The sequence below is a fragment of the Terrapene carolina genome, unplaced genomic scaffold (assembly GCF_002925995.2).
Source record: "Terrapene carolina triunguis isolate 2854851 unplaced genomic scaffold, T_m_triunguis-2.0 Scaffold66, whole genome shotgun sequence".
NCBI lineage: Eukaryota > Metazoa > Chordata > Testudines > Emydidae > Terrapene > Terrapene triunguis.
Genome location: NW_020664417.1, coordinates 16105407 through 16118446, shown reverse-complemented (window position 1 = coordinate 16118446; position 13040 = coordinate 16105407). Strand labels below are relative to the sequence as shown.

General features: G+C 46.7%; 1 protein-coding gene across 1 annotated transcript in view; it reads left to right on the top strand.

Annotated features, from left to right (window-relative positions):
• TBC1D9 (TBC1 domain family member 9) overlaps positions 1 to 13040 on the top strand; it is an 86136-nt gene that overhangs the window by 20116 nt on the left and 52980 nt on the right. Inside the window, exon 3 of the mRNA XM_024208115.2 lies at positions 12667 to 12785. Within this exon, the coding sequence (XP_024063883.1) occupies positions 12667 to 12785 (119 nt within the window). The remainder of the gene's footprint in view (positions 1 to 12666; positions 12786 to 13040) is intronic.

Below are 13040 nucleotides of genomic sequence, written 5' to 3'. Positions count from 1 at the left end.
TGGAGCGGCTGCTAAGCATCTTGGAGCGGCTGCTAAGCATCTTGGAGTGCCAAGTGGACTTGAAACAGGCACTTGTAGCAATGCAGGCCTGCAGTCTCCCCCCCTTTCCTGCCCCCCCCCGCAGCCCTTGTCCCAAAACTCTTTCCCTTGTGCCCCCATAGTCACCTCCAACCCACTTCCCCCAACATCCGGGTTCTTTCTGCCACCAGCTGCCTCCAACACCTGTAGCTTCACCACACAGCCCTGAAAACTACGACCCTTACCCACTGCACTCAACCCCCATCACCATGCAGTATAGCCATCCTGAAGTGCAGCACTCATTACACAGCACTCCAGACAGGACATACGCAAATCTCTGATTGTACCGTTCCCTACCCCCACCCTCTTGCCCTTTCTGTTTCCCAAGCAGTTGTGCCTGTTTTCAATAAATGAATTTTCTTGCCAATAATTGGATTTTTTTTTTTTGGCTTTGAAACATTCTTTATTATTGCATAAAGTAAAAGATACCTTAGCCCAAGAAAGAAACAGGCACAGGTCAGTGTAGCAAACACAGATTCCTACTAACATTGGAACCACTGCACTTCACTCCCGTGCAGGGCACCAGACATTACTGATCGCTTTCAGCCTCAAATTGCTCCCTCAAGGCATCCCTTATCCTTGCGGCCCGCGCTGGGCCCCTCTAATAGCCTTGCTCTCTGGCTGTTCAAATTCAGCCTCCAGGTGTTGAACCTCTGAGTTCCATGCCTGAGTGAATCTTTCACCCTTCCCTTCACAAATGTTATGGAGGGTACAGCATGCGGATATAACCGCGGGGATGCTGTCATCGGCCAGGTCCAACTTCCCATACAGAGAGCACTAGCAACCCTTTAAATGGCCAAAAGCACACTCCATAGTCATTCTGCACCGGCTCAGCCCGTTGTTGAACCGTTCCGTGCTGCTGTCAAGGCTCCCTGTGTAGGGTTTCATGAGCCATGGCATTAAATGGTAAGCGGGGTCTCCAAGGATCACAATGATCTTCTGGTCTGGGAAAAAAGTCCCGGTTTGCAGCTTCCTGAACAAGCCAGTGTTCCGAAAGATGTGTGCGTCATGCACCCTTCCGGGCTGGCCTGCGTTAATGTCAATGAAACGCCCACGGTGATCCACAAGCACCTGGAGAGCCATCGAGAAATACCCCTTCCGATTAATGTACTCGGAGGCTGCGTGGGATGGTGCCAGAATTGGAATATGCGTGCCATCTATTGCCCCTCCGCAGTTAGGGAAACTCATTTGTGCAAAGCCAGCCACAATGTCATGCACGTTACCCAGAGTCACAGTTCTTCTGAGCAGGATGCGATTAACGGCCCTGCAAACTTGCATCAATACGATTCCAACAGTCGATTTTCCCACTCCAAACTGGTTCATGACCGATCAGTAGCTGTCTAGAGTTGCCAGTTTCCAGATTGCAATAGCCACCCGCTTCTCCACCGGCAGGGCAGTTCTCAATCTCGTGTCCTTGCGCCGCAGGATGGGGGCGAGCTCCTCACACAGTCCCATGAAAGTGGCTTTTCTCATCCGAAAGTTCTGCAGCCACTGCTCGTCATCCTAGACTTGCGTGACGATGTGATCCCACCACTCAGTACTTGTTTCCCGAGCCCAAAAGCGGCGTTCCACGGTGCTGAGCATGTCCGTGAATGCCACAAGCAATTTCGTGTTGTACGCGTTACACGACTTGCTGTCATCGTCTGACTCCTCACTGTCACTTTGGATCTTAAGGAATAGCTCGACTGCCAAACGTGACGTGCTGGCGAGACTCATCAGCATACTCCTCAGCAGTTCGGGCTCCATTTCCCGCAGACCGAAACGGAACACAGATCGCGCTGCACAGAAACCGTTGAAAGATGGCGCCAAATGTGGACGGAAACACAGAGATTGCTGGGATGCGAAGCGATGCATCACAGGGCGTTGGGACAGGACCCAGAATGCCCCGCATTCCACGCCCCCTTCCCACAAGCCACAGCACCAGAATGGGAAGAGGTGCTCTGTGGGATAGCTGCCCATAATGCACCGCTCCCAATGCTGCTGCAAGTGCCGCAAATGTGGCCACGCCAGTGCGCTTGCAGCTGTCAGTGTGGACAGACTGCAGCACTTTCCCTACTGTGCTCTCCGAAGGCGGGTTTAACTCTCAGCGCTCTACATCTGCAAGTGTAGCCATGCCCTGAGAGAGGCTTGGGGAAGTCTCACTCTCCTTACACCTCCTTCCTAAACCAGTTGGTATACTTTTGTGTTGCTGGGGTCATTTTTGGCCACCTTCTTGTAATCCAATACCAAATCTCAGTACCATATAGCTATTCAAGAACATTGGACTGAAAACCCAACTCTTGGGGAGCAGGATCCATACACAGGTCCTGTACAAGCCAATGAGTATTCATCCACCATCACTGACTCCGATCTCTCCATTGGATCTGACCTAAACTACTTCAGTAATGTATGAGTGGCAGTAAAACCAGGTGTAGAGACCGCTGTATTAAATGTTGCCAGTAGATCTAATAAAAGGTGCTCCCTGTGTATCCTTAGAAATAGTTGATTCATGATTCTGACCAGGGTAATCTCAGTGCTGTGTCATGCTCTGAATCCAATCTGGAGTTTTTGTATAGCTTTTATCCAGATATTCTTGCAGCTTTTGATGGTAATTGTAACTGAAAGAGGGTTTCAGCTAATCAAGTGTTGATTTCCCACCCCGCCCCCCCTCCACACACACACCTGTTAGTACAAACTTCCAGTGGGTTTTAAAATTTGTGTAGTATAACTTGCCTTTAGTACTAAATGCAGCCATTTTTATAAAAGACTTTTTGGAATTCTCATTTAACCTGCTGTTTTTTTTTACTGTCACCTCTTCCATCATGCTGTAGCAGATGGCGGGGCCATGCAGGTTGGTTTCCAATGGGAGGAGAAACCAGTGATGTGGAGGAAGGGCATTTTTTTAGTGTAACGTGTTTGTTTACACTAATATACTGCTCCTTGAACATAGGTGGTCACAAACACCATACAAACCAAGCCCCTCTTTTCTCAGCTTGAACACCAATGCCTGGTTCCCAGGAAGCAAAGCTGTCCCCAAAATTCTCCCTAAAAGGGGAGATTGAGGTGGAGTGCATACTCTCCTGCTGCTTATGTCTTCCCCCTCCCCACAAGAACCTATATCACAAAGCTAAACGAGTACAGCACTTCTTCAAAGACCATAACACTGCTCACACATTAAGAAAAAGAACTGGTTTTCCAGTTACTTAATTCACATTTTTAATTGGATTAAGAAATGCTCTTATTTTATTTTGAATCCGTAGAATTTGTATTGTTAGTTAGGAAAATTTAACAAGTTTAACAATGAAGATATTAGAAAATGTACCCATTGGCCTTCGTTTCTTTTTATTGATTGCATCTTGAATTTCAGCTAGTTTTAGGTTTTGTATATCTAACTGATTGCAAGTTGTTTTTGTTAAATGACTGTCGTAGTTCAAGTCTGACCCCTTAAAGAGAATAGTATGGCCTATAAAGAGAAGTAAAATCTATCTTCCTGAGTGCAAATTCTTCGTCTGTGCTGCATTGAAATTGGCCATCTGTGTATCGAAACTGAATACAGGTAAATCTCACCCTTAGAGATGTCTTAATAAGCTTCTTTCATAGACTAAACTTCTTTCAAGTCTGGGCCCAGCAGCAGGCTTGCGTGTCTGGCTCGACAAGGCAGGGTTCTGAAGACCCAAACTGGCAGAGAAAACGGGCTCAGAGGTAGTCTCAGCACATCAGGTGACAGTCTCAAGGGGTCTCTGTGACCGAACCCGTCACAGTAACATAGTCGAGCAGCATCTGTGCACAGATGATTGCTTTGAGACACTGGTAGTGATTTTAAGTGAGTTTTGAGTGTGGTGGCTGGAGAACAGACAAAGTGGTTACTGGTTTGTTATTTTCTGTTTGTTTATTTTGGGTGATGGAAATAAGCACAAGAAAGCAGGAAAATGACTACCAGTGAGGCAACTACAAAACTAGAGCTGGCCAGACTGGAAGTGGAAGAGAAGGCAAAGGACCGGGAGTTTCAAATAAGGTTCAAAGAAGCAGAGGCAGCCAGGGAGGAAGCTGCTCACAAAAGAGCCCTGGAATTAAAAAACAGAGAAATGCAGGCCCAGATTGAGACCCAGAAGCGTGAATTTACTGTAATGGAGTGGAAGAGACAAAACCCTTCAGCAGCTGACTCCACTTCTCCAAAAATCAACAAATGGGAGCGGTTATGTCCTCAGTCTGATGAATCCAGTGATATTGCCGAATATTTCATCACTTTTGAGAGACTGTGCACTCTCCATGTGATTCCCGAAGATCAAAAAATGACCACTTCAATTGCAAAATTGACTGGGAAAGCTCTGGACATATTCAATAAGATGTCTATTGATGATGCTTCAAGCTATGGTAAATTTAAGGAACTAGTTTTGAAACAGTTTCAGATTACACCTGAAGCCTACAGGGTTAAATTCAGGAGTCTTAAGAGGGGATCTGGATTGAGTGATGTGGTTTATGTAAATGAAATGAGAGATTTGTTAGACAAGTGGGTGAGGGGAAAAGGTGTTACAAGCTTGGAAGAAATGTGTAATTTAATTACTCAGGAACGGTTCCTGAATATGTGCAGTGATGATGTAAAACAGTATTTGTGGGACAAAAAGGTGAATGCAGTGGGGGAATTAGCTTAGTTTGCAGACTCTTACGAGCAGTCACAAGCTGCAATTAAACATAAACCACTGGCAGAGGGGTACAGGGTTGGCGGAAAGCAGAATCACCATTTTACCCCTGGGAAAAAGGAGGCTGGGCGTTCACCTCCCCATTCCCTTGTTACTCATCTCCTGTACAAGCAGGGGAGCCCAAAAGGTGCTATCATAAATCCACTGAGCACCTGAGGAAAAAATGTCCTTGGCTGAGTGGGAACGGACAGCAAGTAACACACGAAGCTGCTGCTTCTCAGAGCACAGGGGTATCCCAGGCTGCTGCCTCTTTCCACACAGGATTTGTAAAGGTTGCTTCTACACAAGCAAGCAGTGAGCATATGTATGCTGTGAAACTTAATGACAAAGTGCTCCAAGGATGGAGAGACATTGGTGCAGAAATTTCTGTGGTCAGTAGGGACCTAATCCATGAGAAGGATGTGTTACCTGGGAAAATGGCATAATTAGAAATGGTGGGAGGTTACAAAGTCCTTGCACCTTTAGCTAAGATACACATGGAAACTGGTGATTTGCAGGCTGAGCTGAAAGTTGTAGCAGTAGCACACAATTTTGCACCATTTCTACTGGGGAGTGATTTCTTTGATGTGGCAGAATCTATCCCAGGGTTTGTTAGCAGCAAGAAGGAGTCTTGTGCTAAAAGGCCCAGAGGGGAGGCTGAAGTCACATGTGCTGCAGGGGGAATAGGAGAGTGTCTCTTTAATTCCTTTGTAGCAGTGAAAAATGCAGCTTTGGGAGCAGGGATGGTCGTAACCAGTTCCTGTAACCCCGGGGCTCAAGGCAGGTCCCTGCGGGAAGCACTGGATAAAGCCAGCTCCTGTCCTATAATCATCTCCCTGGTGAAGGGGAATGTTCCACCTTGTAACAGGGAGGCCGTCCCAGCTGCTGACTGCAAGGAAGTTGCAGGTCAGCAGGGGACACGTCTTGCCCTAGGGTGCACAGAGACACGTATCTCAGAGATGAAAGTTGGGGTTCTGGTGACTGCTGTGGTGGGAACAGACCCCAAGGACTCTGTAGCTGGAAGCAAGCCCAACCTGAGTGAAGGGGGTGGGCGGATTTTGCTGGCCAGTGAAGGGTCTGTCATAGCTGGTAGCTGTGAGCCCCCAGCTGGACCAGGGTCACCTCCCTTTTAGGGGACACAGGAGTGTCTGCCTCAGAGGGGAGCCCAGAGAGGGAAGTCCAGATGGAAGGTGAGGGGGGACAGGAGAGTCTGCTCACCTTTTGTAGGGAGGCTTCACCCCAGGAGGAGGGTGAAGAATCTGCATCTTAAATGCCATACCCCTCACCTGTGGATCAGGTTTTAAGGGAAGACTGGGGGTCAAGTCTCCTGGAAGGAAGGAATCCAGTCTGTGAAAGAAGTTTATTGGAACATCTCTGAGTGTGAGATTTTATCTGTAATCAGTTTCTTAATGTATTAGGCTTAGACTTGCATGTTTTGTTTTATTTTGCTTGGTAACTTACTTTGTTCTATCTGTTATTTCTTGGAACCACTTAAATCCTTTTTTTACTTAATACAATCACTTTTGCTTATTAATTAACCCAGGGTAAGTAATTAATACCTGGGGGAGCAAACAGCTGTGCATATCTCTCTATCCGTGTTAGAGAGAGTGGACAATTTATGAGTTTACCCTGTATAAGCTTTATACAGAGTTAAATGGATTTATTTAGGGTTTGAATCCTGCTGGGTGTCTGGATGCTAAGCTGTTTTCAGTTAAGTCTACAGCTTTGGGGATGTGGGTCAGCCCCTGGGTCTGTGTTGCAGCAGATTAGTGTAACTGGCTCAACAAGGCAGGGTTCTGAAGGCCCAAACTGGCAGAGAAAACGGGCTCAGAGGTAATTTCAGCACATCAGGTGACAGTCCCAAGGGGGTCTTTGTGACTGAACCCATCACACATGGCACAAAGGATTTTGCAGTGTTTAGTTGTGTAACGCCATCTCTCATTGCACAGTTGTTCTTTAGTGTTCTCTTACAAGTGTGCCACTGATTATTTGGCACTTGTACTCTCCCATTTTTACTGAAACTCATTATAGCCTCATTTGCCTTCCATAATGCATTAATCCTTGGCTCCCATGAATAGTTTTACAGAGCTGTGGAAATCACGTGTTTGGTTCCTGGGTTACTTATTCAGCAGCATAACATCTTCACAGGTGGGGAGAAACCCAGTGATCTTGTCTATAATCACATGCTATCTGGTTATGTTTGAAGCTGTTTAGCGCTGTAATGGGGGCTTGTTAACATGGATTCATATAATGCAACTTTCTGTAAAATCACTGTTTCTTACCTGAAACGGACTGTGAGGGTCAGAGTCCTCTCTGTTGAACAGGCTCGGAACAGATGTTATTGGTAATTTTGCTAGAGACGCTTAAAGCATGTTAATTGCAGAATAGCAGTGCTCACATGGGGAGTTATGCCAGAGTAACGGTAGTGGTATAATTATGCAGGTATAGTTCTGCTAGTAAATTTCCTCATGGATGAAAACTCTCAAACTGTTAGCGTATGTTTGCACTTCAAAAACAAAACAAAAAAGCCATGGCAGCAAGTCTCAGAGCCCTGGTATACAGACTCAGGCTTACTCTGCGGTGCTAAAAATAATAGTGTAGATGTTCCCTGCCCAAGCTCCAGCCTGAGCAGGAACAGCTACATTGATATTCTTAGCGCCATAGCACGAGCCCGAATCTTTAGACCTGGGCTCTGAGACTCGCTGCCGCAGGCTGCTGCTCTTTTCCTTTTTTTTTCTTTTTTTTCTTTTTGCAGTATGTACAGACCCATGGAAATGTCCCTTTTTGTTTTCAAGTGTATAGTTCTTTCTTCTATCCTCACCCTTCCTCTTATATCCCAGTCAGTCATACTTTGCAAACAGTTCTGATGTTGAAGATGTGACAGAATTCATTAGCGTATCAAGCATACTGGCTGAGATTATATCCACATTTCAGTCATGTAATGTGTGATCAAGTGTACCCCTTGGGGGGGTGGGGGAGAGTGTGATTGATAGTCTCTGTTCTATGCACAGTAGCTTTTGTCCCCTTTATCCTCTAACATCCTCTCTCTTCCCTGTTGCCTCATTCTATATAAAAAGTTGCACTGGTTTAATTTTAAGTGTTTGTCTTGACTAGGATTTAAAGGTGTGTTGGAATGTGTTACCTTAAAGTCTAGTGTATACAAGGCAGTGCATACTTTAACATGTGCTAAGCTGGTCCAAAGCTTGTCCATGGCACAAAAAGTCATGGTTTTAATATGTGATCGCTAATATGTTTTATAACCAAGTGTAGAATAAGATTTTCTAGACCAGTGGTCACCAACCCATAGATCATGATCGACTGGTCGATCCTGGAGCCTCTGACAGTCAATTGTGATCTCCAGCCACTAAACGTTTGTCTTTGCGTGCTGCTTCTGCCTGCAAGCACCACCCCCGCAGCTCCCATTGGCTGGGAATGGGGAACTGCGGCCAATGGGAGCTGTGGGGGCAGTACTTGCAGGCAAGAGCAGCATGCGGAGCCACATGCTGCCCCCACCCCTCCATGGGCAGCAGGTTCATGTTGGCCACTTCCAGGAGTGGCGTGGAGCTAGGGCACACAGGGAGCCTGCCTTAGCCCCGCTGCGCCGCTGACCAGGAGCTGCCTGAGGGAAGTGCCGTCTGGCGGGAGCCCACCCCCAACCCTGAGCCCCCTCCCAGAGCCAGCATCCCATACCCTTTCCTGCACCCCAAGCCCCCTGCCCTGACCCCCCTCCCAGAGCCAGCACCCCAACACTCTACCCCAGCCTGGAGCCCCCTCCTGCACCCAAACTCCCTCCCAGAGCTTGTACCCCTCACCCCTCCTGCACCCCAATCCCCTGCCCCAGGCTCAGTCCCACGCTCCAAACTCCTTGGCCCCAGCCCAGTGAAGGTGAGTGAGGGTGGGGGAGAGCAAGTGACAGAGGGAGGGGGGGATGGAGTGAGCGGGGTGAGGCTTCGAGAAAGGGGTGGGGTAGATCCTGGGTTGCACTTAAATTCAAAAAGTGATCTTGTGGTTAAAAGGTTGGAGACCTGTGCTCTAGACCAGTGGTTTTCAAACTTTTTTTCTGGTGACCCAGTTGAAGAAAATTGTTGATGTCTGTGACCCAACAGAGCTGGGGATGAGGGGTTTGGGGTGCGGGAGGGGCTGAAGGTTGGGGTGAGGACTGTGGGGTGGGACTGGGGATGAGCAGTTTGGGGTGCAGGAGGGGGCTTTGGGTTTGAGGGGGCTCAGGGCTGGGGATTGGGGTGCAAGAAGGGGTCAGGGCTGGGGATGCAGGCTCTGGGGTGGGGCCAGGGATGAGGGGTTTGGGGTGCAGGAAGGGACTCCGGGCTGGAGTAGGGGATTTGGGCGCAGGGTTGGGACGTGGGCTTACCTCCAGCGGCTCCCGGTCAGTGGCGCAGTGGGGTTACTCAGGCAGCCTTCCTGCCTGTCCTGGCACCGCGGACCACGCTGCACCCTGGAAGCAGCCAGCAGCAGGTCTGGCTCCTAGATGGAGGCGCACGGCTTTCGCCCGCAGGCACCATCCCCCCCACCCCCAGCTCCCATTGGCCGCCCCCCCTGCTTAGAAGCTGGACCTGCTGCTGGCTGCTTCCGGGGCGCAGCACAGTGTCAGAACCGGTAGGGACTAGCCTGCCTTAGACGGGCAGCACCGCCAACGGGACTTTTAATGGCCTGGTCGGTAGTGCTGACCAGAGCTGCCGTGACCCAGTGCCTTAAATTGGGCCACCCAGTACTGGGTCATGACCTGCAGTTTGAAAACCACTGATCTAGACTATGATAAAAGATGTGGCGTTAGCACATTCTGCTCATTAATTCTGCCCAACATCAAATATTCTATTCAACATCAAATGTGAATTGTGGGTGGATTAACTGATCCATCTCACTAGGTAAACAATTTGGGCTATGAGATTAGGATAGTGTCTCTCTTATGATCTCGTCTGCCCATGTTTGAGTTTACTACCAGGTGGCACTTTCATCAGAATGTTTTTCATTTGTTTCTCTTACACTTCTTGCAGAGACCTATTTGAGAACTCAGAAAATGGGAGGCAATTAAACGCCCATAATTATATTGAAATGGTTATTGAGGTTGGTGGGGTTGCTGTTTATTTTGCTTTAATTTCCCATACAGAGTTGTGGCACACCAGTTAATGTTTTGAGGAGTAAAACATGAGATATCGGCAACAAAGTAATGTAAAAATGAGATGGAGGGATGTGTGAGGTGAGGACTTGGTAGGAAACTCTCTACAGAAGCGATGAAAATAACCTGAAATCTGATGAGCTACAAATGAGAAATAGATGACTTAGGACCCATCTACACAATACACACCAAAGGGGTGTGAATTCTAATGCACACCCACATGTTGTGCTAACTGGCTCAAGTAGACCCTGCTGGCATGCACTAAAAGTTCCCAAGTGCATGTTAACGCAAGCTAGGGAACTTTTAGTTCTTCCTAGCAGGGTCTACATGGGTCAGTTAGTGCCCACCACAGTTAGTGCCCATCCATTCAAAACCCACACTTATTTTAGGAATATTTCCAATTTTTATCAACCTGAAAGATAGCACAGCATTAATTGCCTTGCAGTCCTCTATGACTACTGCGTCCACTGTGGATTTGCCTACCTCTAACTGATTAACAACAAATCTAGTACAGTCTGGGTTTGCCAGCTTCCACAGGGCAATAGCAACATGCTTCTGGAGCATGATTGGCTCGCTCATCTGGGTGCTCTGCTTCAGGAGTGGGGCTTTCCTCATGTGAAAGTTCCGGACCTACTGCTGGTCATCCAATGTTGCCATCTCATTGTGGTCACACCAGTGGGTGCTTGTAGTTCAGATCCAGAAGCAGAAAGCTGTGATCTTCCGTGAGAGACACATGCTTGGTCCCTGCCTCCGTCCCCCCCGCATGGTCCCTTTCTCTTGTTGTGCTGCTTCTGGTAAACCATTGGCTTCACCTTGCACAGGCCAAAAGCAGTCTCTAAGGTTATGTAGGCTGCAATGTAAGCCCAGGATTCGAACTCAGGCTCAAAATGAACCCCACCTCCATCTACAAACAAATCACAGTAACCCAGGGATCGGTCACAGGACCCTACGGGGTGGAGGGTCTGAGTGAACCAGGACCCAGGATTCAAGCTCCGATGCTATGCAGTGTAGACGCAGCCACAAAGGACTCATGCTCTGGGAGTTTGCCAAAAGTATTCCATAATCCCGTGGGCTGATTTCCTTTGTCCTCTGGACAGTCAAGCTTTCCCACACTGCACCACGAACAATGAGCCAGAGCAGGCACATTTTGGGAGGGTGCTAGGAAGTCTGGGATATGGGTAGTTGGACTCAGACCCACATAATGCAGTGTAGACACTAGAGCCCCAGGGTGGGACCAGGGTTCAACAATTCCTAACCTGGGGTTACAAATGAGTGGGGATGCTCAAGTCCTATGTTAACAAACCCAGGATCTGCTAACTCATGTTCTGCTAACCCTGGGTTTACATTGCAGTGTAGGCCTACCCTGAGACACCCACTACCATCCCTTGTCAGAGGCACAAAAAAGAAACATTGCCTCCATAAAAAATAGCATCTGTCTGTTATTAGACTGAGCAGAATTGATGCCTTTGCATATAACAGCACACCACCACACCATCTTGGGTCCTGCCAGGATGAGAATTACCAGGGTTTAGACCATTTCCTCTCATAATCCCTAGAGCAGGGAGACAAGTTGCCCCACAACACCTGTGAATAAGAGCATAGAGTGATGCAGTGAGCTGTGGTGCTATGAATCTCTGTATTTATGCCCAAATAGCTGTATTGCTTATCACAGCCAGATAGAGCTCCAGTGTGGATGGAGGGCATGACAGCAGCATGTTATCATGGTGTTGTAGGTTAGGCTACCCATGATTGCTTAAGCCGTTGTCTGTACAAAAATCCTGCCATTCCTATGCAGGCGTCTTGGTGCCTAAAACTAGTACTCATGGATTTATTCCTGCCTTCCATATCAGGACAGAGAGACCTTGACAGCACAAGCATCTCTATTCCTGAAAATACTGTATAACAGTCAAAAACAATTCTAGCTAGAGAAAGTAAAAGTGGTGTTTAGTGGAAGCTTACAGCAGAGAAAACAGAAGTAAAATGTTGCATATTCAATGCCTGATCTATGAAAAGTTCCTTCATTCTAGCCCTGTATTCATTTACAGAATGTATGTGTATATGTTTCTCCATGGCAGAAATCTTGTTTGACTCCCTCCTGGCTCCCTAGAAACTAAGCCCAATATTGTCTGTCTCCGCTTTCACTTTAAAAGTGACATCCTTACAAAAGATGTGCTTCCCTTTAGAGTGCTGTCAAAATTCATATTCTTTTGATGAAGATATTCTCCCATCTGAAGTCTGGAAAATATCTTTCTTTTATAGTCTGAGATACCTATTGACAAATTCCATTGATTGCCTGTTTCAAACATGATTTTGATCTTGAAGTTTGGTAACTGTATCCTATATTAGGATTTACCTCAGTCAAGAACTATTTGTATAATGTACAATTATCTTTTGGTTTGTGCTCCTAACAAATGCAGCCACCATGTTCTGTAATTAGACCTCATTAGCATGTCATTTACAATTCCACAAACACACTAGGGTTCTTATGTTTAGGATTTTTAATGTAGTATTCTTCATTTATCTTTAAACTAAGTACTGATACAGAAAAGTTTTAAAATAACCCATGTGGGTTCTGCTTAACACAGGATGATCTTGGGAGTTACCACCAATCATTAGTAGTGAAATTGGGGGTTAGGGGAGAATTTTTCAATTTACTGAGGTTATGACATTTGTTTCATTGTGTGAAACATTTTACCTCTTTCATTGCTAAAGAATTTGTTTAAATCGCGTTCGTTTTTGGGAATCATGATGAACAAATTTTAGACAGAGAATTATTTACTTTGTTCTTTTGTGCAGGTTGTTCAAGGAAGGAAATCACTGAACACTGGGAATGGCTTGAACAGAATCTGTTGCAAACTCTTTCAATCTTTGAAAATGAAAATGACATAAACACCTTTGTCAGAGGAAAAATACAGGTAGCATATATGTATGTGTGTGTGTGTGTGTGTGTGTGTGTAAACTTGTTGATTATAAATGTCACTATAGAACTATAATGTCTCATCGCATCTGACCCAGTGATCTATACACCACTGTGTTCCTTGACTGGAAAGCAACATTCCGAATGATATTGTGTGTATATCTAGATTAGGGAAATTTGCTGGAGCATAAATATCTATATCACCTGGGCCAGCTCCAGCATTTCTGCCGCCCCAAGCAAAAAAAAAAAAAAA